Source organism: Phyllostomus discolor, chromosome 9 (genome assembly GCF_004126475.2).
Source record: "Phyllostomus discolor isolate MPI-MPIP mPhyDis1 chromosome 9, mPhyDis1.pri.v3, whole genome shotgun sequence".
Taxonomy (NCBI): Eukaryota; Metazoa; Chordata; class Mammalia; order Chiroptera; family Phyllostomidae; genus Phyllostomus; species Phyllostomus discolor.
The window spans coordinates 10,795,666-10,819,906 of NC_040911.2; the positions used below are offsets into that span (position 1 = coordinate 10,795,666).

The 24,241-nt window shown below is 49.0% G+C and overlaps 1 protein-coding gene across 9 annotated transcripts in view; it reads right to left on the reverse strand.

The window, feature by feature from the left end:
• ZNF532 (zinc finger protein 532) overlaps window positions 1–24,241 on the reverse strand; it is a 98,859-nt gene that overhangs the window by 35,563 nt on the left and 39,055 nt on the right. For 8 of the 9 annotated variants that reach the window (XM_036010073.1, XM_036010069.1, XM_036010074.1 and 5 more), the window contains 2 exons: window positions 14,082–16,447; window positions 3,145–3,326 (listed from right to left, as the gene is read on the reverse strand). In XM_036010073.1, coding sequence (XP_035865966.1) covers window positions 3,145–3,326; window positions 14,082–16,430 — 2,531 coding nt within the window. In that variant the 5' untranslated portion in view covers window positions 16,431–16,447. The remainder of the gene's footprint in view (window positions 1–3,144; window positions 3,327–14,081; window positions 16,448–24,241) is intronic. The other variant, XM_036010072.1, reaches the window with a different exon arrangement.

Below are 24,241 nucleotides of genomic sequence, written 5' to 3' on the forward strand. Positions count from 1 at the left end.
TAAAAACAGGACAAGAATTAAGAAAAGCTCCCCCCGCCCCATCCTATCTCCCTCTGTTTTAGGCAATGAAGGCACCCAAGCACATGGAAGTCATCTTGGGTTAGCCTGAGCCTGGACTCTCTTGAACGGGTTATTATTGATCTTCTCTGGGCTGGTTGCTCATGTGTAAAATGAGATTTTTTTTTTGTAGTTCTTCCCAACCCTGGAAGCCTGCGATTCCTAAGAAAGAAAAAGATTACACAAAACAAAAATAGATGGGTTACTAATGAAACAGAAGGATCCTCATGAGTCATCCACTAAAGATTTTTCCCATCCAGGCTAGAAGGGGAGCGTCCAGAGGGCAAAAGACCAAGGAAGGGCCGAAAGGAACAAAGCACTCATTCTCTGAAGTCGCCTAGAGGGAGGGAAAGAGTTAATCCTAAAGAAAATAAAGTGGACATTAAAGAATCTACAGCTAATGAAGGAGGCAGCTGAAGGTTTGGTTCAATAAGTATCATGGAGGCCAAGAGAAAACCCTCTTTAATGTAAGGAAAGAAAGGAGGGAATTTAGAAAGAGCTAAGGAAAGAGAAAGTTGTAAAATACCTGCTTAAAGTAGAAAGAACTTTCAAGGGCAACAAGAGGCTGATGGTGCATGTATGTAAGACAGAAAGAAGTCGGAGTTTGAAGGGGTCACACAGTACCCTAATGCTACTAAAAATCAGTCTGTTCCTATTTAATACACCCAAAACCCTTTACGTTCTGGGTATCAATCGAGTTTCTCTGTAATGTAAAAAATGTTTACAGTACAGAATCCTGGAATTCCCCTTTTTAAATTCAGAGCCAATAGCTCAAGAACCAGGAAAATTCAGAGAAATATTTGACTTTTACCAAATCAACCAGAAGCTAGAAGTGACCCCTTCCTCAATGTGTGGGAGATGCAATAAGATCAAGGAGAGAGAAACTGAGGCACAATGAATCAAAAAGAGCAAAAGTAAAATATGCAAGCCGTTAGAAAGACTCTTCTGCCTAAAAAAAAAAAATTAGCAAAAAAAAGGGGGAAATATACAACATCAAGGGGCTGCTAAGCCCCAGCCAAACATTAGAACATTAGACTGGATAATTATTTAAGACAGCAGGAAAAAAACTACGGACAAATTATTTTCTATCATCTAAAAAGGTAAACGTGAACTTAACTTCAGAACATACAGACACATAATAATTTTACATCTATGATAAGCCTCGTGTCTAGGAAAAAAATCTATACTAAACACAAAAAGTTTAGGTAAAATTCAAGGCCCCAAATTTAAGCAGCTCTGTGAACTGGCAAAAAAAGGAAAAAAGAAAAAATAGCAGCAAGGGTCCCCAGAGCCTTTGTTTCAATTTGGGAAAGATACCAGGACTGGCTCAAATTATAGACTCCTACTTCCTGTAGTCGTTCCAAACTAAGTTTACTTTCAATGTATTAGGAAAATAAACTTAGCACCTGAAGAACGTTTGGCCTCTGTTACAAGAAGAGCGCCCAGAAAATGCCGCAGGACGGCTTTCCGTCGGTATTAAACAAAGATTCCAGTAATGAGAGCTTCTAATCATGGGTAAGAGCCACAGTGACACTGTGTGCAGCTTCCAGGGAGGCAAGGGCACCTCCGGTGTGCACCTGCCCCTCCAAGCTCCCAGCAGGCATGCGGTGTGACTACCCTGTTCTACTCCCCAACCTCCAGCAGAGACGGAGGCAAGCCCCCCACCGATGCACGGACAGGGCAGCATGTTGCTAGGCGGAACACGTGAAGTGCCACAACACTGGCAGCGGGACTGTACCCAGAACTCTGGTTTCTTAACTTCCAAACCCCAGGTTTTCTACTAGGATAGATCCCAATCCACTAAACATCAGAGCATCACAGGCCTGGAGGCATGAGATGAGAATGTGAAAAAAGTCTCTGTTAGAAAACGGGCAGAGCCACCTAGGAACTGCTGATGCATTCCCCTCAATGTAACCGAAATACAACTGTCAAATCATACCCACTAGACTTTCCTTTCATAAAACATCATAACTGTATATTACAGCTTAAAAAAAGTCACTGTGTATTAAGTCTACCATGAAAGATGCTAGGCAACCAAACACTTAAGTTTAAGATAAACACAATACAGCCCTGGCTGGCATAGCTCAGTGGATTGAGCGCGGGCTGCGAACCAAAGTGTCACAGGTTCAATTCCCAGTCAGGGTACATGCCTGGGTTGCAGGCCATGACCCCCAGCAACCGCACATTGATGTTTCTCTCCCTCTCTCTCTCTCTCTCTCTCTCTCTCCCTCCCTTCCCTCTCTAGAAGTGAATGAATAAAATCTTTAAAAAAAAAAAACATAAAGACAATACAGTAATACCTCTATTAACAAAGACACAGTGTACCGATGACAGGTTTTCTTGGTGGGCCCTTCACTGGGTCAAAATAGAAAAGGCACAGGAATGCATGCCAGAAGGTCACAGAGTGGAGAGTCAAGTTCAAGCACATCATCAACCGCTATTAGCTAAACTAACATTAGACTTGTCAGATGTTGTAAAAGACGCATCTGAGCATCTTCAGGGACGGGGAAAGGGGTCACGGTCAAGGTGCGTGAGGAGAGGCAGGAGCCTGGGCAGAAGCAATGAAAAAGAAGGAATCGGGGAAGGCTACCTGGGGTGGAAGGCTCTCCCACAAAGAGCGGTGTTAGGAAACAACATTCACTCAGTCCGTTATTGCTCCAAAATAAAAGTGAGGAACCGCTGCACCCTTTCTGGTTTAGGGGAGAAGAAGGATTCAGAGGCACAGACATGCGTGGTGTTCTTGCAGGGGTTAAAATGCAGAGGAAGACAATACAAGTATGCAAGAAGGGGTGCAGAAAGAAGAGGCTTGAACAGGCGGTCTAAGCCAAACCTCGCCACATGCACACTTTTGCCTGAAAGGAGGGGCTCCATTTACCCTCAGGTTCATGTGGATCAGAGAGAGGGCCAAGACCCCGGGAAAGGATTCAAACAGATCACCTCCACCACAAACGAGCTCAGTTCCCAGGGGATGTTAATCAAGGTATCACTGTGTGACCCGGACCACCAGATGCACAGACCCCTCGAGATGCTGTGCAGGTTATTAAGCGAACGAGCTTTATTTGCACTTTAAGCGAACGATATACTGACCGAAAACCAACTCTCCGCGTGTAGTGCAGGCAGTTCTTGGTGACGTGGGTCTGGAAGTGCACCGACCTGCAGATGGCCCCGCACTCGGGGCAGGTGTAGGGAGATTTGTGCTGATGGATTCTCTGGTGGGAGGCATAGCTGCACTGGTTGGGAAGCAGCATCTGGCAGATAGTGCAAGTCTTCTAAACAAACCAAAGGGGGAGACAGGGTTGGTCCTACGAAGTACTTTCTAGCACGCACAGAAGCTTGGTTAAACCTCAAAATTATTTATTACGCAGCCGTCATTTCAAATACGGCGATAATTGATTCTAAGCCCAAGGAAAAAGCAAAATTGAACGTTACATGTTCAGCGGAAAATCCCTTCCCCTGTAAAATAAAAATAATGCATACTAAGTAGTACGGGCTCATCCCAAGGCATGAAGAGAACACGTTGGCTTTAGGCAGAGTTCCAATTGTGTTACCTTGGCATTTTGTTAAATGTAAGGGAGCGGAATCAGACAGGTATCCTTGCAAATGATGCAAGCAAATCGACATCCATGTTCAAGTACAAGTTTATGGGCGTCTATGCTGACGGTAGTCACATTCCCACAACTCAAAAAACTTTCTTCAAAATAATAAAAAATGCATTGGAGTCTAATCCAATTTCTACGTTTTTTTTAAGTCCCTTCAGTTGTTCGAAATCGGAGAGACAGCAAAGCCAAAGAACGGCCACAGCACCAGTTGTTCTGTTTTGCACAGTCACTGACCTTTAAATGGATGAACTGGGCCTTACCTGATTCGTAATGAAAGCCAAGGAAGTCAAGTTCAGGTACATATAAATTTAGATAGTCAATTGAAACCTTATATAAAGCTTAAAATCTAGTCATATATAAAAATAAAATTAGGACTGAACTCCTCTTTGGAAAAGGCCCTACATTATTAACGAACCAGGAAAAACTGAAACACACTATTTTCATCCCTTCGATGAAAGCACTAAACATGGCATATTTTTAAAACTTAAAGTAAATATAAATGGAGGACTTACCGCTTCCATTCCAAAAATAAATCTAACACGGCACAAGTAAAATGTGTTTGAATACTATTTGGATATTCATGCAATAAGTGTCTACTATCTTCTAACATGTACAATTTGCATTAACGTGTTTTTTCAAAAGCCTCAAAATATAGACTCTAAGATTTAAAATGATCTTTTATGTTGATGACAGAATTATGACATTTTAAAAAGATTTTTTCTTTTAGCTTTTGAATTAAACCCAAAAACTAAGGTTTAAACTTCTGAGTGACTCAGACTCAGAAAAATCAGAAACTCACTTGGAAATGCTTTTGGTTTTCTCCTGAAAGAACTAAAATACAAATTTTATCCCACAAAATGTTTATTATAATCACAGAATAAGAACAGTACAGGCAGCTTTGATGAGGTTAGCATCATTAAAAAAATAGCATTCCTTTTCTAGTAACAATATTCCAAAGGTTAAAACAAGCCACAACAAAGAAAACCAATCAACAGATTCGTTAATTAATTGTAAGACCTTGCTGGCATCTACCTTATCACAGGTAATCATTTGTTTCTCTGAACTAAAGTCTTCTACTTACACAGTTATTAATCCCAGGCAGTGAATTATAATAACTGAATTTCCACAAGCACCATAGAATGTCTTGCACTCACTTAGGAGTAAAATCAATATATTCTATACTAAAGTGAAGACAAATTTTATTTAGATAGATAGTGACCCCATTCCACCATAAGCCAAGTGATGAACTAAATAAGCACTCCAAATAAATACATTTAAATACAACATCTCATTTCATTCTCATCATATCTCTGAAGCAGAGAATATTATGTGCATTTTACAGATGAGGAAATCAGGTGTGGAGACGTGAGGACACGCCCCTGGCCCCACAGGTGGTGGCGTTAAGAAACCGGGATTTGAACAGGACTGTGACTGCGTCCCAGGCCTGTGATGGAGGGCGTGTCAGAGGGGCGTGGGGGGGGGGGGGGGGCACACGGATTGCACAGACCACAATACACAGGGGAGAGACGATTCGCAAATACACCTGAGGGCCCGCGGTGACCGATGTGTTAGGGTCACAGGTGACCCGCCCTCTCCACGGCTGCTTCTCTCTGAAGCGAGGTGCTTATACCGTGTTTAACAGGGAGAAACGACGACAAAAAGGAGGGTGTCCGCAAAGGAGACAAAGTGTATGTGTTCCACACAGAAAACCTTTTTACATGATCTCTCACCAAGATATAGATACTTCACAATACAAATACAATTCACAATGAATTGCTTAAATGTTCTTCCCTAGTAGACATGTTCATGTTTATCATACACATGTAACTATATAAATAGCTGTGAAGGTGTTGATGGGTTTGAAAAGGCTTTGTTTCTGGAAGGTTAACAACAAAGGATCAAAAACAATTCAATTCAAAATCGGTTTTATCAACTATTCAGTGTTCTTTAGGACAGAAATCTCTGACTGCAAAGACTGAACCATTTATTTTGAGAGGAACAGGGTGGCCTAAACACCCACATTTCAATGCCAGCCTCTCTCCTACCATTTCTTGGAAAGGGAAGTGTTCCCTTCAAGATGGGCTGTGGGGGCGGGGGGGGGTCCCCCAGCCCCTATCGGGCTCTGTGACAGCTGGTGGCCGCCAGGACCCCCAGCCCCAGCCCTGGCCCCAGCCACTGCCTGGCTACAGGAATGCGCTCACTCCACATCCACCGGCTGAGGCTCCCACCCACCTTCCAGGCAGAAGTTCTGGGAGAAAGTGGGCACAAGGACAGACGATGGCCCCCACAACAGAAATGGGGGGATTCGGTCACTGGGGAATCGCGCCGCCTGCACACCTGAGGCTCAGTGTATACACCTACAGACGCAGAGGTCTGTGCTCGCACGGCATCTGCTCCTCCACGTCCCTCTTCGTTCCCCAGCTTCCATTCCTCGAGTCCACCCCACTCCGAGAGACCGCGTGCCGTGGGGGTGGCAGGCATCCATTCCTCCTTCATCCCCGGCGGGACAGCCGTAGTTTTAAACTCACGTGAGCACAGCTTACCTAGCTGTCTGTTCTTGAATCTTCGTCACTGCACCTGTTTTAGGTAACGTTGTCCTCCCCGCTCCTGAGAGGGTGGGAACGCAACGGCGTGCATCCCCTTAGCTCCTCTGGGATCCTTGGCATTTGTGGCCAGAACCCACTGTCCCTGGATTTGGGGGACATATTTGAGTCGAGGTGCCGGCCAGGATTTCTGCGGTCTAAAGGAACCTGCCTTTCCTTCCTTTTTTTTTTTTTTTAAGTCAGAGAAACTACAACATATCTTCAAACGCGAACTCTCTACAAGTTGAGGCTATTTACAAAAGGAGAAAACGATTCAACAGGACGGGCGCCTGCCTTTTGAATAGAAACAAGCGAAAGTACTTCACTGGTTTCAAGCATCTCCTGACATTTTATTTGCATCATCTAAAAAATGGATACACGTTTTCAGTATTGAAGTAACAAACAGCTAATTTCTGCTCTGGGGCAGACTCATTTGCTCAGAGAACTGTTACTTTTCCAAAAAAGAGAGAGTACTTTTCAAAAGTCAGGAAACAGGAGAAAGCTATAGGAAAAGAGAGCTGAATGGTTATCACGATCCGCACCTATTTCTTTGTATTGCGCCTTCTCTGCCCCATCCTGGCACCCAAAACAGTGCCGCCACTGCCACTCAGGCTGTGGGGAAGGGGGACGAGGGGACAGGGGAACCTTCCGGCCCCATGAAGGCCTCAGAGATGGCTGAGTAACAAGGGAAACAATTTCGTGTGCTTTAATTCACCATGGAATGGTACAAGGGGAAAGGTGACAAAGGGTAACAACGTGTGAGTCAAGACAGCATATATTTATGCTCAAATTTCAGAGCCCAACAGCCTGAAACAGCCTAAAACGCCGGATCGTAAGGTCAGTACACCGCCGGCTCCACAGTCCGCCCAGGCGCGCAGAAAACTGTTTGCGCCTCATGAACAGCAGCTTCCCAATCTTCTGTCCACAGTATAATCACCAAAACTAGCAATTCATCAAGTACACTGGCCTGCTTTCTGGCGTACACTTTCATACGGCCCCACGGTAAGCACGGAGAGAGCACTGCGTTTCAGAACCCAGTTCAACGGGAACGGGCCAAAGCAAGAACTGCAGCAGAAATCGCGCTCTGCACCTCTGCTCCCAAAGCCCGCTGCTTGTGGTGGACTTTTCCTGAAGTCATTCTGCACCAGCGAAAATCCCTGATAAGAGCTGACAATTAAGTGAGCCAATTTGCAGAAAACAATATGGTCTATTTAGATGATCACCAGCGGGGAACAGGGTTAAATCAAAGGTTGATGACACTGGGACATCGGCTGGGGCGGGCCAGCCCGGACCGGTGTGGCTCAGCTGGGTTGGTCCAATCCCCAGTCCGGGCGGGCGCCTGGGGTGAGGGTGCGGGCCCAGGTTGAGGCGCATGCGAGAGACAACAACAGATCGATGTTTCGCTCTCACATCAACGCTCTCTCCTTCTCTTTCTCCTTCCCTTCCCTTCAAAAGTAAACAAAGTCCTTAAGAAAATAAAAAACTGGGACAGGCCTAGTCTGACCGAAATTAAAATCAAGCCTTTCAGAGAACAGGACCGACAGCTACAAGTCACGAGTCTTCAGCTCATCGTGGTATTTCAGGCGGGCGAGGGACTTGCGGTGGCTCCGTGGCTCCCAGAAGCTGCCTGCGCAGGGCACCTCCGGAAAGTTCCTGAAACCAAGCTGAAGACGAGGACCCGTACAGGTGAGTCACCTTCACCTGCGCTCTTGCAGCTGGTCTGCAGTCAGTCGGGCCCCCCAACTGTAGAATGCTGTGTGTCTACACCGCAGGCCATCGGCACAACCCGGGGAAGGAACGGTGAACCAGCGATAGGAAAATCTTGCCCTGAGCCCCGACTGAGCCACTCACTGGGCACCTGTGGCTTCAGGTGTAAAACCAAAGGGCTGACCACAGGACTGACCCCCCCCCCCACCGGCCCTACAGCTGATGGAGCCTGCACACGAGGGAGAGGGACTTCGCCATTCAAAGGGCCCCAGGGTGCCCTTCCAGGGTGCGCTCGGCTGGATTTAGTCACGCTTTTGCAGAGAGGTGAGGCGATGACATTCCAACATGCTGAAGTATCACTTATTGAAACTAAAGTTGTGAGCTCTCAAATACACTGTGGAGAAGAGGAAAGCTTCTCTTGACCCTCCGTCCACTCTTCTTCCTCCACGTGCCCCAAAGATTATTCATCAGAGGTCAGAACCCAAACCCCCAACCAGGGCAGACCTACTGGTGCTAGAAGTCCAGTGCCCGGGGGCTCCGTCTGTATTGCACCGCTTGGTCCTGTGCAGCTGGGAAGGGAAGTGGCCCCTGTCCACCCCACAGTGTCACCATCCCACCCTCTCCTTCTGCTGCCCACTCCGCTGCAGGGTAAGCAGATGCAGGCAGGGCCGTCTAACCCGGACCTAAGTACGCATGGGGCACAGTCCCCTGTTGTGTACCAGAGTGTGGCAGAATTCCATGATTCAGGCTAAACCATATATTCCAGCCCAGCTCTTAGCAGAGACCTGCCCCGGAGGGCCTGCTGCCAGGGCCAGGTCTCCCTAATGCAATCACGACTTTCACAGAGACTGTCCACGGAACTCCCGTAGGGGGCGGAGGCGAGGCTGGCAAGGCAGAGCTCAGCAAATGCCGCCAAAGCCTTCCTTTGTCCCATTCCACACCGGCCACGTCTCGGGAGGCTGGCCACGCAGGCGGAGGGGCCGTGGCACGGACGGTCACAGGCACAGGCCGTGTCACCAGGAGAGATCCCCTGCTGGGTTCAGACACACTCCCTCGGACAACACTCTGAAACACCCCACCCGCCATGAACGGGAGTCGGACTGTGAACAAGTGGGAAGCGAAGGAAGACAGTGGCTGCATCAAACGGAGAAAAGGTGGCTCCCAAGAGAAAAGCGGAGGCCTCCAGGGGCTGGACCCCACCAACGTGAAAGAGGGGAGAAGAGCTGGCCTCATCCTTTCCCAGGCGGGGCTGAGAAAAAGGGGACCTGCACTCGGCAGTGGAAGAGTCGGCGACTCAGGGAAGAGAGCCGCCCGCCCGCCCGCCCGCCCGGGGGGCCCAATGGAATGCCGCCCTCCCAGGACCCTGAGGTCCAGCAACCACTGAGCATCGCACTCGGAGGCCTCAGGCAGAGCCCGACCGTGTAGGAGTCTCTCCTTGAAAACAGCTACTTTCTGACACTTTGACAACAGAGTGGAACTTTCTCTTCCAGGAAAACGGACTAGAAGTCCCAACTTCTTCCAGAGAGAGGGGCAAAGGCAATTCCATGAGGACAGATGGCAAACAGCATTAAAGGAAGAGGACACGCACGGGCAGAAATGAACCACATCAATAAACCTCAACCCAAGTCTCACTCCTTATACAAAAATTAAAACCCCAAATGGATCACAGGCTTAAATGTAAAACAGACAACTACGGCCCTGGCTGGGTAGCTCCATTGGTTAGAGCACTGTCCTGATATACTTTGGTTGCAGGTTCGATCCCCAGTCAGGGCACATGCAGGAAGCAACCAATGAATGCATCAGTAAGTGGAACAACAAATAAAATTGATATTTCTCTCCTCTCTCTCTCCCCCCCCAACTAAAATCAATAAATAAATTTTTAAAAAACTACAAAACACAGGAGAAAAACTTTAGGATCTAGAACAAAGTTCTTAAGAGATGAACAAAAGCACAAGCTATGAAAGAAAAAAATTGAAAAACTGAATGCCGGCAAAATTAAAAAACTTTTGCGTTATCAAAGACCTTTTAAAAAGTTAAACACACACATGCGCGCACACACACACACACACACACAAGCCAAGACTGGGGGGAAAAAAGACAACCAACCACACATCCAACAAAGGACTAGCAGCTAAAATACATCAAGAATACTTAAAACTCAACAGTGGGGAAAATCTAATCCGAAAAGGGCAAAAGACGTGAAGAGACATGTCACCAAAACGACACAGAGATGGCAGGTAAACACACAGAAAGATGTTCAAAATCACTGGCTACTGGGGAACCACGAACCACCACCACAAAGCGCTCTCACTACACCCGTCGGAACGGCTGAGACAAAAAAGACCGCCACCAAACGCTGACGAAGATGCAGAGACACCAGACCACTCACACAACTGCTCATTGGACAAAAAACAGGACAACCGCTCCGGAAAAGAAATGTAAGTAAGTGTTACCAGACGACCCAGCCACTGCACGCACACCAGGGCATTTACCCCAGAGAAACGAACACCTGCGTTCCCACGAAAGCCTGCACACGAATGTCTGCAGCACCTTGACGTGTAACAACAGCCCCAAACTGGAGGCGGTGCGGCCATGTGTCCGTCAAGGACTGAGCAGCTGACACCCTGCAGGCACCACCACAGAACGGAATCACTCTTCAGCAAGAAAAAGGAAGAGCTTGATACATGCAACCACCAGGGGATGGACAGCGAGTGAGAAAAGCCAATCCCCAAAGGTTATAAAATAAAAGGGAAGGTTCCAGTTACACCGCATTCCCGCAGTGCCGAAATTGGAAATGGAGAATAGATTAGGGGCTGCCGTGGCTTACGAAGGGGCGCGGTGGCTCTAAAAAGACACCAGAAGAGTTCTCTGTGGTTATGGAAATACTCTGTATCAACCACATCATTGTCAACATCCTGGTTATACCACTATTCCATGTTTTTCGAGAAGTTACCCTGGGGGGAAGGTGGATAAAAGGTGTATATCGGATCTCTCTATATTACTTCTTACAATGAAACAAAAATGATCTCAAAATAAGAGGTTTAATTTTAACAGTGGAATGACTGGAGAAGACCCAGAACATCGGCACAGGACCCCTCGGCACTATCGGGTGAGACTTTAAAATCATCGGGGTAACTGCAGGGAGACAGCGGGCAGGAGGCGGGCAGTGAGGGCCACCCCCGCTGCCGGTCAGGGAGGGAGTGTGCGCCTCCCTCTGGGCCCCGTCAAGTCAAAAGCTGGAAGGCAATGGGCAAGCCTAGCTCAGGCTTGCTCGGGCCCTGAGGTCACACACTTGAACCTTCAGGACCACCAGGGGCAGTGGGGCCAGTTCAGGAGTCCGTGAGGGTGGTTCTCAAACCGAGGCTGCTGTGCAGGCCTGGGGAGCCCTGCCCCAGGGAACCCTCGGGAAGCCGGGTGAGGAGCGGGAGCGGCAGGGCCCAGGGCTTCCACGGCGCTGGGGCCCCGCTCAAGGAAGGACCGCCGGGTGTGAGCCTCCTCGGGGAGCTGTTCCAAAGGAGAGATGCTCCACTCTTTCTCAGTCAACCAGCCAGTTTCCGAGAAGGTCGAGGTCAAGGTGAAGGAGAAGCAGAAGTTGTACATACACGAATGTTGTGAACAGGGGAAAGAAGGTGCTCAGGAAAGACTGGTACCTGGGGTGCCACTGGTTCAGCTTCTAAATTCAGTAAGGAGACACTGAGTGCTTAAGTGCTGTTTGCAGGGAAGAAAGTTTTCATGAGTGGATTTTCCCCCCCAACTGAATTTAAGTTCACAGATTGTGAACTAGCCAATGATCTTGTGGTGAAGCGGAGATGAAGAATTTTCTCTCTTCTTCCCACTGTTCTTCCTGTCTCCAGCCCACCTCCCACTGCCATCGGTCCTGACACCAGACCAGGTGACATGGGTGGGCGAGGACCACCCCAGCTTTCGCTACCTTGGAGGCTAGTCCAGCAGCAGCCACAGGCTCCCGCCAAGCCCCTGTACTATGGAAGCGTCTGAGGTGGGGTCAATGTAACTCGGCATGCTGGACAAGGGACAGTCCTTCCACAGACAGCTGGCCCGGGCTGGGCTGCTGAGCAAGAGGCCGGGCCACCTGCCGGGGTCTGCACGAGAAGCCGCTGGCTGAGTGTGAAAAGAACGGGAAACTGTGGAGGAGGTGTTCTGGGACAGATCTCAGGGAGAGAAGGGGGGACAGGGGGCGGGAAGAGTGTACCATGGGGAGCAATTGTGTTGCCAGCCTGGTGATGCCTGGACACCAGCCCCTGGAGCTCACCAGATTCTCTGATGCTTAGATGAGACACAGAACAGGGGAAGAATGTCGGGCTTCGTGCTTATTTGGCCCTAGAGTTACTGTATGTTTGGCCGTGACTCACTGCTTGGTATTCCAGGTGAGACAGGTGAGCTGCGCTGTATCCTTGTCCCGGCACAACGCGCAAGTCAAGGCAAAGGAGCACCACACTCAGGAAGCGATGCTAACCTCCTTCCCTGACAAAGGGACTCACCCCTCCTTGACCCCAGTCTGCCTACTGAGCCTGAACAGGTAACAGAGACCCGAAACTAGGGTAGTACGGAGAAGAAGGAAAATTCCCACCTTCCTACCCAAGTCCTTCCTCCTTGCCAGAGCAGGAGGGATCCCATGCAGGGCAGACACGCCTGAGGGCAGCCCAAGACGCTGGACACTGACCAGCACGCAGGAGCTAGGAGCAGGTGGGAGAGCCCACAGAAGCCAGGACATACACAACACCAGTGGATGGGGAAACGAGGCAACAGAAGAAAGAGACCTAAAGACATGTGTGGGTTTTTTTCCCTGCTTCCTTTTAAGATGGAAAGAAGTACTGCCCTTTGGCTGAAGTGGGGATAAGCTAAGAGGGCACGCCATACAGAGCCCAACCACGGTCCCAAGGACACGCTGGAAGGGCGACATAATCGTTGCCTTCTTGAACCTGTTGGCTACTTGAATCTTTCTGAGTATTTCACGATCAAAGCCAACGAAACGTTTAACATCCAATTTGGCAGGAATGCTTTCGCTTCCATTTCCGCTACACTGAAAACCCGAGAGAAAAACGTGAGGGAGGTACACTTGAGCTTCTGTTCCCCAAAGTCACAACTCTGCAAAGAACTTAGTCGTTGCCGTTGGACAACTACCATGGGGATATACTGGAGTCAAATAAAAGAAGAATCGGTTTACCGTTCAGTCTTCATGAACGGAAGTTCGAGTCCAAGTACATTAGCCCAAACCAGGGGCCCCTTCCAATTTCTTAAGCTTTCAGGGTTGGATCATAAATCATATGATCTCTCTAAGCTCAAACATGTTTCATTCAACATGTCCAGCTACTTGAGATGATAGAGTATCATGTATCTGTAAAACACATTTATCTGTTAGCCAAAAACTGGCCTCGTGGAGAGAGGCAAAGACGGGGATGAAAAGCTGACTGATGCCCGTGGTGAAATGTACTTCACCAACATCAGCCTACACTTCCCTGAACCGGTAACAACCAAAAGGCTGCAAACGAATGCAGAGGTATCCTATTTAACGCAGGTAGGTTTTCCACCTGTAGCTGAAATTCACTGTAGTCAAGTGTACCACTCCATACAGTTCAGGACCAAGCAGGCAAACCATAAAATGGGTACGAGTTATATACACTTAACTATAAAAAAGAGTAACTCTAAGTAAAAACAGGAATTTTTCAACTACCAAAATTGTCCCTAATAATTAAGGAGCGTCGGTTAGGTACACAGCCCGACTTGAACCCTTACATCAATGGGGCGACACTGAACTTGGCTGGATCTCAGACTCCCTACCTATATTCCAATGATCCAACACTTAAATCCGTGACTGACCCTAAATCTAAGGTGCCATAACTCAACTAGTACATAGAGGTCCTGTCCGTCTAGAAGAATCAGCTACCCCGAAGATTTTTTTTTAAAAAGTAAGATTCATATTTCCATACTGTTCTGTTCTACGGAAACAATCCTTCCTCCCTCGTGTACGTGCATACACATACAGCCACACACCCCCCTGCACCCCCTTCCGGTTAGTTAACTGAGCTCCTACCCGTAAAAAAAGCAAGGGCATGGCATAGAGCACTCATGTCTACAGATTCATCACTGAAACACCAAAATGTAAATGATACTCTACTTGTCCACTCGTATCTGCAGCCTGCTGGAAATGCGTGGCCAGCGACGTCTCGTCCTGGAACACCTCGTTGCACTCCAAGCATTTCAGACTATGCCTGCAGAGCTTGGACGGGTCTTCGTCTAGAGGCATAGCTGGAATGATGGGTGTGCTGGACGGAGCCGATATGACGGTCCCAGTTATCCCAGACTGAATCTTGGCGACAGTGTGTGTGCCGGCCCCCACGGAGCTCGGCAGCGCGGAAGATGGAGCGGAAGTATTGCTTGACGGAGAAACGATCATCTGATCTGCTGGGACGGGCTTTAGAATCAGGTGAGAGCACTGCATCACCACCCCCTTCTCCTTATGCCCGCGGGCATGGGAGAGGAGGCTGCACTTGTTGTAAAAAACGAGGTTCTTTGTACAGTGGTTGCACGTTACTTCGATGCGCACGCTGCGGCGGTCGTAGTGTTGGGTCAGGCTCTTTTCGAGGGCAAAGGAGTCGCCACACTCCAAGCACTTGTACCCGCGGGTCGGTAACGTGATGCCTGCGTTAGCAGGGGGGCTGAGGTTGGGGATGTAAACTGGGACGGGGTTGACACTGCTCAGCACCTTGTTGAAAGCTTCCACCACAGAGCTCTGCAGGGAGGACACCACCTGGACCCGAGACACCTTCTTGGGTGGCTGCGAGGCTGCTGCATTGATTATTGCCTGCTTGATTTGCTGCTGAGGTTTGGTGAGCACTTGGCGGAGCTCAGAGGTGGCCTGGGCGCCCTGAGGCAGAAGGTTAAGGTTGGCGAGGTGCACAGTCTTTGGCACGAGTTTGGCATTGGCCAGGCTGGATGCCGGCACCACGACGGTTTGCTGCTGGATGGCGTTGGCAGCTTTAATGATGGCGCTGCTGGCGCTCTGAACAGACGCAGCAGATATGACCGTGGCTTTGACCGTCGTGTTGTTAGCGAGCTTCAGATTGATGACTTGGGAGCCCGCCGTCTTCACGGCGGACACTGGGAGGAAGGCAGTTGCCACGGGCTTAATAGTGACCTGTTTGGGGGTCAGCTCTGCAGGGGCAACTGCGTTGGTGACCATGGCGGACTGCAGAGGGGCTCTGGGGGGAGAGGAGAGGACGGCCGCGGAGGTGGGAGACGACAGGAGTGATGTCACCGATGCCACCACGGGCCCTGTCTGCTCTGAAGGCTTTTTTCCAGAGTCGAGATCGACTTCTGGCAAGACCCTCGTCACTGTTCTCTTTATTTCCCCAGATGACGTTTTGATAGTTTTGATGCGGACTTTGGGAATTGCTGGTGTCGATCCCGCGGGGGACGATGGAGATCCCTTGCTACTGTTTTCACTTGAGATGCTCCTGGGGCTGTCCGGCTGCTTCAGGGACACCTTCTTTGTCCCGTCGATGAGACTCTGGGATTCAGGAGACTTTTCAATGGCTCTAGGACTATCGTTTACTTCTTTTGGTAGTGGAGAAGAATCCCCTGAATTGGTCACTGGTTCTTTGCAGGAGTCAGAAGCAGCCTTTTTAGCACTAAGAGCTGCAATGGCAGCTATACAGGAAGAAAGCTTGGAGGATGGCTTTGACCTTGACGGGGCCATGCCGCCAAGGGAGATGTCGTTCTTCTCGGAGCCCAGTTTCCCGTCATGGACCCTATTTTCAAGCACCTTTTCAGAGTTTTCCTTCAACTTATCCTCCACTTTTCTGACTTTAAAAGGCTCATAAACACTGAGATTTATGGAATTTGTTTCTGTCTCTCTCTTGACGACTTTGTTTTTCTCTGCATTGCCCGAAGCAGAGATTCCAGTTTTGCCCAAGTTTTCCCCTCCGAGCGCCTTCCCTTTGTCGTAGTCCTGCTGCTGGGGGACGGACCCCGTCAACACGTTGGACCTGAAACCCGGACGCATGTCCTCCTTGTCGGGGGGGTCGTCCACCTCTATCTTCTCGTCGTCGTCAAACTCTTCAGCACTTGAGATGGGGCTGAACTGGCTGAAAGCCGAGTCCTTTAGAGTCACCTCTGAGGTAGGCACGTCTCCTTTCAAGGACTTCGACCCGTCCTTGCCGTAGCCGTCGAGGGAGGACGCCGTGAGGAAGCCGTTGTGCAAGCCGTTGCCGGTGGGGTTGTGGCCCTCCTTCTCGGCGCCCTCGGAGGCATCGATGTTCCGCACGTTCTTCACGATCACGCTGACGCCGACATCGGAGGAGGAGGGCGTGTGGGAGTCGTCGTCCCCGTGGGCGCTCTGCTTGACGTGGCTCTCCTGGTCGTCGTGTCCCGACTCGATCGCGGCCTTCGGGTCGACCATATCTGGGATGTCGAACGCCGCCAGGAGGTCATCGAAGTCTGGGGTCTTCATATCCCCCATGGTCATGGACTTGTTCGGGTACCCTGTGAAACAGACAGAAACAACCGCGTCAGCGAGTGGCGCTTTGTAATGGACGAGGTAAGTATCCCTCTTACGATTTGCACTGACACAGGGATGACTACCAAGAGGAGCAAGTCAATCCACTGCACAATCACTGTAACCATAAAATTCTGAACAGAAGTGAGCGAACGTCCAGAAATATATACGTAAGACCTTGATACCTGTAGCTTCCAAGTCTTTCCTCCATGTGCCATATGCAGCATGATCTGCGTGGCCCCTCTCTAACGAGAATAATGATGGGCAAAGCTGTTAGTTTAAGAAAGGCGGGTTTTGGTGTAACACTTAGAAACTCTGTTGTTTATGGCTGGATTCATCATCCTGTTTTCACGAAAAGCTACTTCCAAACACATTTTGATCTTGACAGCATTTATTTCCACTGGCAAAATTATCACTATGAGAGTCACCAGCAGATTCAGGACATCAGGTTAAGAGAAATATATTACCAAAAAACAAAACAAAACAAAACAAAAAACCCCACAACAATCATAGCCCTGGTTGGTGCGGCTCAGTGGTTGAGTGCTGGCCTGCAAATCAAAGGGTCACAGGTTCCATTCCCAGTCTAGGGCACATACCCAGGTTGCAGGCCAGGTCCCCAGTAGGGAGCGCATGAGAGGCAACCACACATCGATGTTTCTCTTCCTCCCTCCCTTTCCCTCTCTAAAATTAATAAAATATTTTTTAAAAAATTACAGGTAACCATTTACCCATAGAAGAAATAAGCACCCCAACCCACCACGGCACAGCCACTGTTAATAAAGTTCCACCTGGGATTTTTTTAAAAGATTTTATTTATTTATTTTCAGCGAGGGAAGGGAGGGAGACAGAGAGAGAGAGAGAGAAACATCAATGTGCGGTTGCTGGGAACCGCACATCCAGGCATGTGCCCTGACTGGGAATTGAACCTGCGATGCTTTGGTTCGCAGCCTGCGCTCAATCCACTGAGCTACGCCAGCCAGGGCGCACTTAGGATTTTTTTTAAAAAACTCCCTAAGGAGCCGATTCCATCAGTTTTTATTTAATCCTAATTTTCTCTATTATGTTAGGGGGAAAATGGCATCCTGGCAGAAGAGTGTAACATCCCTTCCTTGTCCCACCCCAGTCCGGCGGTTTCAGTGGTCAAGGTGACTCAGAGCTGTCTCCTGACCACCACACATCCAACACAGCTGTGCCAGAGGCTGTGGCGGCGGAGCAAGACCCCGCCACAATCTCGGTGTGCAACCACCTGGGCCGCAGCACTGCAGAGCCCGGGAGAGGGAAGGTCCTCCCTTTCACCCCTGAGCTAGACATGGATGGAGGACATCCGTGCCTACAAAGCCGTGGATGGTAGGACCCTTTTAGAAAAATGGACAGTCACTATGGAAGATGAAGGGTATATAAAGACACAAAATGCCGGGGGCCTGGAAAGGGCACCCTTGACCCTACCTGCAGAAGATGCGTGATAGGGGGGTGCAGATCAAACTTCCACTGTGAGAGAGAAGTCTGTCCTCCCTGAGCCCCCAGAGCACGCCATCTTACACCCTGTTAGACCCTGGTGTGCGCTAGAATGTGTGCGCTGGTCTCCTCTTACCTACTCGCCTGTCAGCACTCACCTTCACACCATCGACGCCGCATAACTCACAGGCCACAAGTCAGGGGCCAGAAGGCCGGACTTCTAACAGAGGGAGGGGCTAGAGCCAGCTCTGAGACCCTAGGGAGCAAGGGAGTCTCTCTGGGTCGGTTCCTTCCCTGCTTCCCGCAGGGAGGGAGGCAAGCAGATGGGAAGAAAAGGAAAGAGAAGAGGGAGGACAAAAAACAGGAAAGGAAAGAACAAGAGGCAACAATCGTGTCAGAAGGGAGAAAGGGAGGGTTAGCGCTGATTTGGGGCAACTTTCACTGGAAAACTTAGCCGAACTGGTTTGCAGACACATATTCTTAACCTCTTTCTTCTTCCATTTTCCTGCTATGCCTCCTTGAAATCTGCTTCAAATCCCTAAGAAGTGGCCTTCCACATTTTGCTGATGGATTTAATCATTTATTTTCTTGTCCGATCTGTCAAGGATCACACATTCCTCAGGAAAGTTCCAACACCAAGGTCAAGGTTGAACTTTCACTGGGGTGACCACACACCAATGAGAGCTCAGGCCACAAATCCGCCAGCAGCTGCTGGGACACCCTCAGCACACTCACTCCCTCTGGACCACAGCCAAACACTTCGAAGAATCTGGTCAGGCACAGCTACTGTTAAAGGTGAAAATACACGCAGTTCAGTGGGAGCTAGAGGGAAACAAAGTCACCCTCCGTGAACATATCTCAGTTAACGCAGAACTCAAGCCCATGTACTTTTCTCTAAACGGTTTACTTCACTCGGAGAAAACACCCACAGCCACTCTTCCCTCAGACAGGTGTCTACAACCAGACAGAGAAAAGCGTATCCTCAGCATCGAACCACCGCTCAGACAGAAGGGTCAGAGAAAACTAGACAACACTTCTAAGTTCATGTCGATCTGAAAGTACCTGTACAAGAACCCACTGAGAGCAGAAGTTCATGAGGGATTCTTTAATAGATTTTATTTATTTATTTTTAGAGAGAGGGAAAGGGAGGGAGAAAGAGAAGGAGAGAAAAATCAATGTGTGGTTGCCTCTCACACGCCCCCTACTGGGGACCTGGCCCGCAACCCAGGCATGTGCCCTGACTGGGAATTGAACCGGCAACCCTTTGGTTTGCAGGCTGGCACTCAATCCACTGAGCCACACCAGCCAGGGCAGGGTTTTCTTTTCAAAATGAAGTTGCACATTTAACCTACAAAAGATGGGGAATGAAAACTCCACCTGTCAGATAATATGTCTACTTTAGGGTCCGCCTACTTAGGGATAATCCTTGAATGTCACCACTTTGCCTTGTAAGCATCGCAGTGTGGTTCTAAATCGAACACTCACAACAAAACCACAGTTAGCACAGCATCCCCATGGCCTGTCTTCACCAACCACAGTGATGTGATCCAAGTGGGGACATCCCTGTTTTCAGAGAACTCAGGACACAGAATCAAGAGCCACTCCCCAACCCCCACCATCAGGGCTGAAGGTGGGCGGTTTTCCTTTTTATCCTCATCTGAGGACTTTTTTCATTATTTTTAAAGAGAAAGGAAGGGAGAGAGAGAGAAAGGTTGATAAGAGAGAGAAACACTGATTGTTTGCCTTTCTATATGCACCCCAACTGGGGACCAAACCGCAACAGGTATGTGCCCTGACTAGGAATGGAACCTGCGACCATTCGGTCCATGGGACAACGCTCAACCAACTGTGCGACACTGGCCAAGGTAAAGGTGTTTTTTTTTTCTTAATGCCACAGCTTATTCACAGCTTGTACCCGGGCTCTGGAAGTCACAGTGGACTGGGGCTCCTCCTAAGTGCCTCCATCCTTCCTCTACAGATACATGGAATGTGTCACCTGCCCTCCCTCTAAGCAAATGACATCATCCAGTTTCACATCGCTCATGTCCCAGAGGACCGTCAGACAAGGAGCAAAAAGATCATGAGACAATTCAAGCACTCATCTGTGGCAGGTCCGAGATGCAACCACAGGAAATGCTAAAAGGTCGCCAGGTGAAACCTTCAATGACTGGCAGTTCAGATCAGCAGTGCAACAGGCAGGTATTCTCTTGAACACCTGGAAGATTAACACGTGACTCTTAGTATCTCCTTCCGTTTACACAGTGGGGACCTGCCTGGCCTGTCCACGCACAGGTGCCCCAGAGCAGCTAGCAAATCCTGAGTCACCACCCTGCCCTTATCTTCTCCTGCCCGCCCAAGCGAAGCAGAGTTAAGGCTGGGGAAACGCCCGCCTGCAAACCCCCAGGGGGGAGAAGACATCGCTGACTCGGGGGCAACTCCTTCTCTGTAGAGATCCAGCGACACACCCTGCTGTCTCACCCCCCCATATCCCCTTATGCTTTCTCTTGGGGGAAAAAGGTGGGCCAGTGAGACACCCCTCGAGGTAAGAGGGAATTAGCGGTGTCTTAGCTGTGAGTCAGCCCTCCCGGTTCACCTGGTGGAATCCTGACCGAGTGGAAAATGCCCAGTGAGCATAAAACACTGAGCGCGGGCGGGGGACCTGTCGACAGCACGTCACTCTGCCTGAAACCCAAGATCACGCGGGGGGAGGCGGCCTCGCCTCTCTGGGTTGTGTAATTAATGTTAACAAACACCGCTCTCCGTGACTTCACACTTCTTTTTTGGTTTCTAGAAATGTGTTTCATACCCACAATCACATCGTCCTATTACCCATGACCTTCCCACATTCGGGAAGATGAGAACAAAGTTTCCACTGGGGGGAGAGGGATATTTTAACTTTCACTTCATTGCTCAGTTATGTGACGTACAGGGAGAAATGTGTATGTTTGCAAGGTTTCTTCATTTTCCCCTAATTTCTAAGTATCGCTCTCTTAAAATTAGACCCTTTTGCTTCAAAACATTACAAAAATAAATCTGTCTTCTCTCCTAAAAGATAACATAAAAACATGTCAAAATCTGAGCTTCTCTTGGCCTCAACAGCTTGATTTTCAAACAGAATTAGCTTTCGTTATTGTAACAATGTCTTTCATGTCATTTATTCACTGTAAAATACATCTTCCTTCAAAAGCACTAAGAGTCTTCTCATTTAAGACTATACCCATTTTGATGACCTGTACTCTACTAAGAGCAGTTGTGCTTCACGGAGAATGTCCTTTTACCCAAAGGCCCTGAGAATATCTCAGGGGAAAAGCAAGGCCTGTTTACTGAAAAGGAAATTGAAAGAACTCTGGTGTGTCACATGATCACTGTATTCCCTCCCATGACACAGACAAAACATTTCCTTTCCTACCAAAGCCTCTTAAAATCACAGAAAGCTATTTCATCTTTGTTGGCAAAAGTCAAAAGTTTTCGAGTCAAAAGAAAACCTTAAGAAAAACCTATTCACCCCTTACTCATACTTCTGCTTTGCAATTAAAAAAGAAAACCTAAAAACAACTGTGTCAAGGAGCTGTTTCCCAATTTCCAACCAGAGAAGGCAGCGAGAAAGGCCCAGGCGTTACGTAACCATGGACGCCAACTTAATCCCAGACACGCCTGGACCCAGCCAAGGCTCCGTCTCCAACACGTACGCAAGGTCAATCTGAACAGTGAAAACACATCAGCTCCCCCAAGGAAATCCTGGAGAAACGAACATTTTCTTTAACGAAAATCATTAAACTCTAAATTATAATAATCCTACAGAAAAACAAATCAAAGTCTATTGACCACCTGGACAGTATTATACACACTTGCCACAAAATAGTGGTAATAATACAAGGTCTGTTATTCTCTTTGGGGACTATTACTTATCACCATTTTCTAGCACTATCTGGCCATTGAAGCCCTTCTTAAAGAAATAATTCCCCCTGGCTGGTGTGGCTCAGTGGGTTGGGTATTGTCCCACAAAGCAAAAGGTCGCTGGTTTGATTCCCAGTCAGGGCACATACTTAGGCTGCAGGTTCAGCCCCTGGTCAGGCAAATAGGAGAGGGAACCAATTAATGTTTCTCTCTTGTATCGATGCTTCCCTGCCTCTCTTTCTCCCTCGCTTCCCTGCCTCTCTTTCTCCCTCCCTTCCCTTCTCTCTAAAAAGAAAAGAATAATAATTCAGCAGATTAATGGGTCTCTTTCTCCCTCCCTTCCCTCTCTCAAAAAAAAAAAAAAAAAAAAGAATAACAATTCAACAGATTAATAGATCTCATTTATGATGCTTACTGTCTTTCCTTCAAATATGAAATGTTATGACACGTTAGTATTACGCAATGTTTCCCGTTTATTTTGTTCCTCACAGAAAGTGATTCCAGTGCCCCCACTTTTTTTGAACGTCTTCCTGGGATGGGCTTCTCTTGGCCTGGGACCTGGGAAGTTCTCGTTTTTCCCGTCACACCAGTACGCAGACCTTTGATCGTTTCCATCTCTGGCAGCTCCAGGCCCCCTATCGTTACATCTCTCCAACTACAAAAAGGAAGGAGTGGAGTGGGGAGGGAGGAACCACATCTTTTTTTCCCAAGCTGACCTTTTGCTTCTACTCTGCTTCCATCCGACCTGTTCCTAAGGGCAACCGCTCTGTCGCCGTGACTGTCTCCAGATACACGGAGCAGGTGCAGTGAGAGGTCTGCCTCCTGCTTCTCCACGTCTCCTACACCAGCTGGGGGGAGGGGGTCTGTTTGTGTGTTTGTCTGAAATCGGGTCAGAAGGTGTCCGTCACGGGACGTGTTCAGAACCTCTGCCCGCCTCTGGGCTTGTCTCTGGGAAAGTGGGTGGGACATGAGGAGACTGGACCCCCAAACTGGCAGACACGTACGTTTCAGAATAATAAATAACAACACAAATGCATATATGCACAAATATGAATGTCCAAGTGCGTATAGCTTTGAGGAAAAATAAGCAACAGTAAATGGAACCACAGAAGGAATCTAAGAATTCCATGTCACTGGAAGGCCCCAAGCAAGTGACAAAGGCCAAAGAAAGGGCTCCCTATATCCTCTGTCCTCCACACAAGTCAGACCCCGTGTGACTCCGGACAGTAAGCCAGCGCCTTGTAGGTCTCACACTTCCTCTCCAGTGGGTGGGGGCCCTGATGACACCGCCCAGGAGGGCAGAACTTCTGCCGGACGGCACATACCGGGGATCATGCTGCATGCAAACAGTTCATACACAGGTGAAGTGAACAGCAGGCAAACATTTCGTTAATTCTGTACACGTTAACAAGAAATTAGTAAATACAACTGCTATGATCCAGAATAGATATTGACTTGTTTCACTAAATCCCGATGGTAGCATCTACCCACACACAGACACTTCGGCCAAAGTAGTGTGTTTCCTGCTTCGGTGAACATATGATATTCCTGATGTGACTGTAACCTACGTGGAAGTTCAAGCTGATTCTGGGAATACAAACTTGAGTCACGTAATCAGGGCACAACCCTGGGAAACACAGGAATAAAACCAGCCCCAGACCTCCCCTGTGGTTATTCTTACCCTCCTCCCACAAGTCCTCCCTGCCCTCCTCCACCCATCACTCCCTAGGGACCCTGGGGACCCTGGGGACCCAGCTACCACGTGACCAAATGGTCCCTACACACCTCGGCCTTTTCAGCTCAACCTGCAACTCCCGGCTTCCTTCTCACCCACCCCAGCCCCAGCTCCAAGCGCTCAAAGGTCAAAACAAAAGCTCAGCCACAGAGAGAGAGCCCTTGCCTTTCCCACTCGGGCTCTGCAGCTGCCAAGAGAAGGCTGAGCAAATCCCTGCTCCGTATTCCCTGGGGGGTCCTCGGTGTCACTTAAGCTCCACAATCCTCTTTCCCTTCACATGAACTCCCACCCTGCCAGCAGACAGAGGCTGTTTCTAATCTCCTCCCCTTACCTACTCCACCACGCCTGGGCCTTTTTCTTTCTGCAGTCAGCCTCCCAGATAACAGGCAAACCCGCTCCCCACGCCCTTCCTTCCTACAGATCTTGCCCGGTCCTGCAGTTGGCCCGGCCAAGCAGGCCTTCCTCCCCTCCTCCTGTGCTTTCGGTCACTCCGCTCCCCCCTGCCGGCTGGCACGGAGAGACCTCCCCCAACCTTCCCCTGCGGTCTCACCAGCATGCTGCCCTTAGTCCACCGGGACACACCCTGACCACCCCAGCTCCTCCCCAGCCCCCTGGCCATGCACCCTCTGACCCGGGCTGGAAGAAGGAATTTCGAGGCCTGCTCGAACTGTTCTTATCACAACCGTGGGGGTAG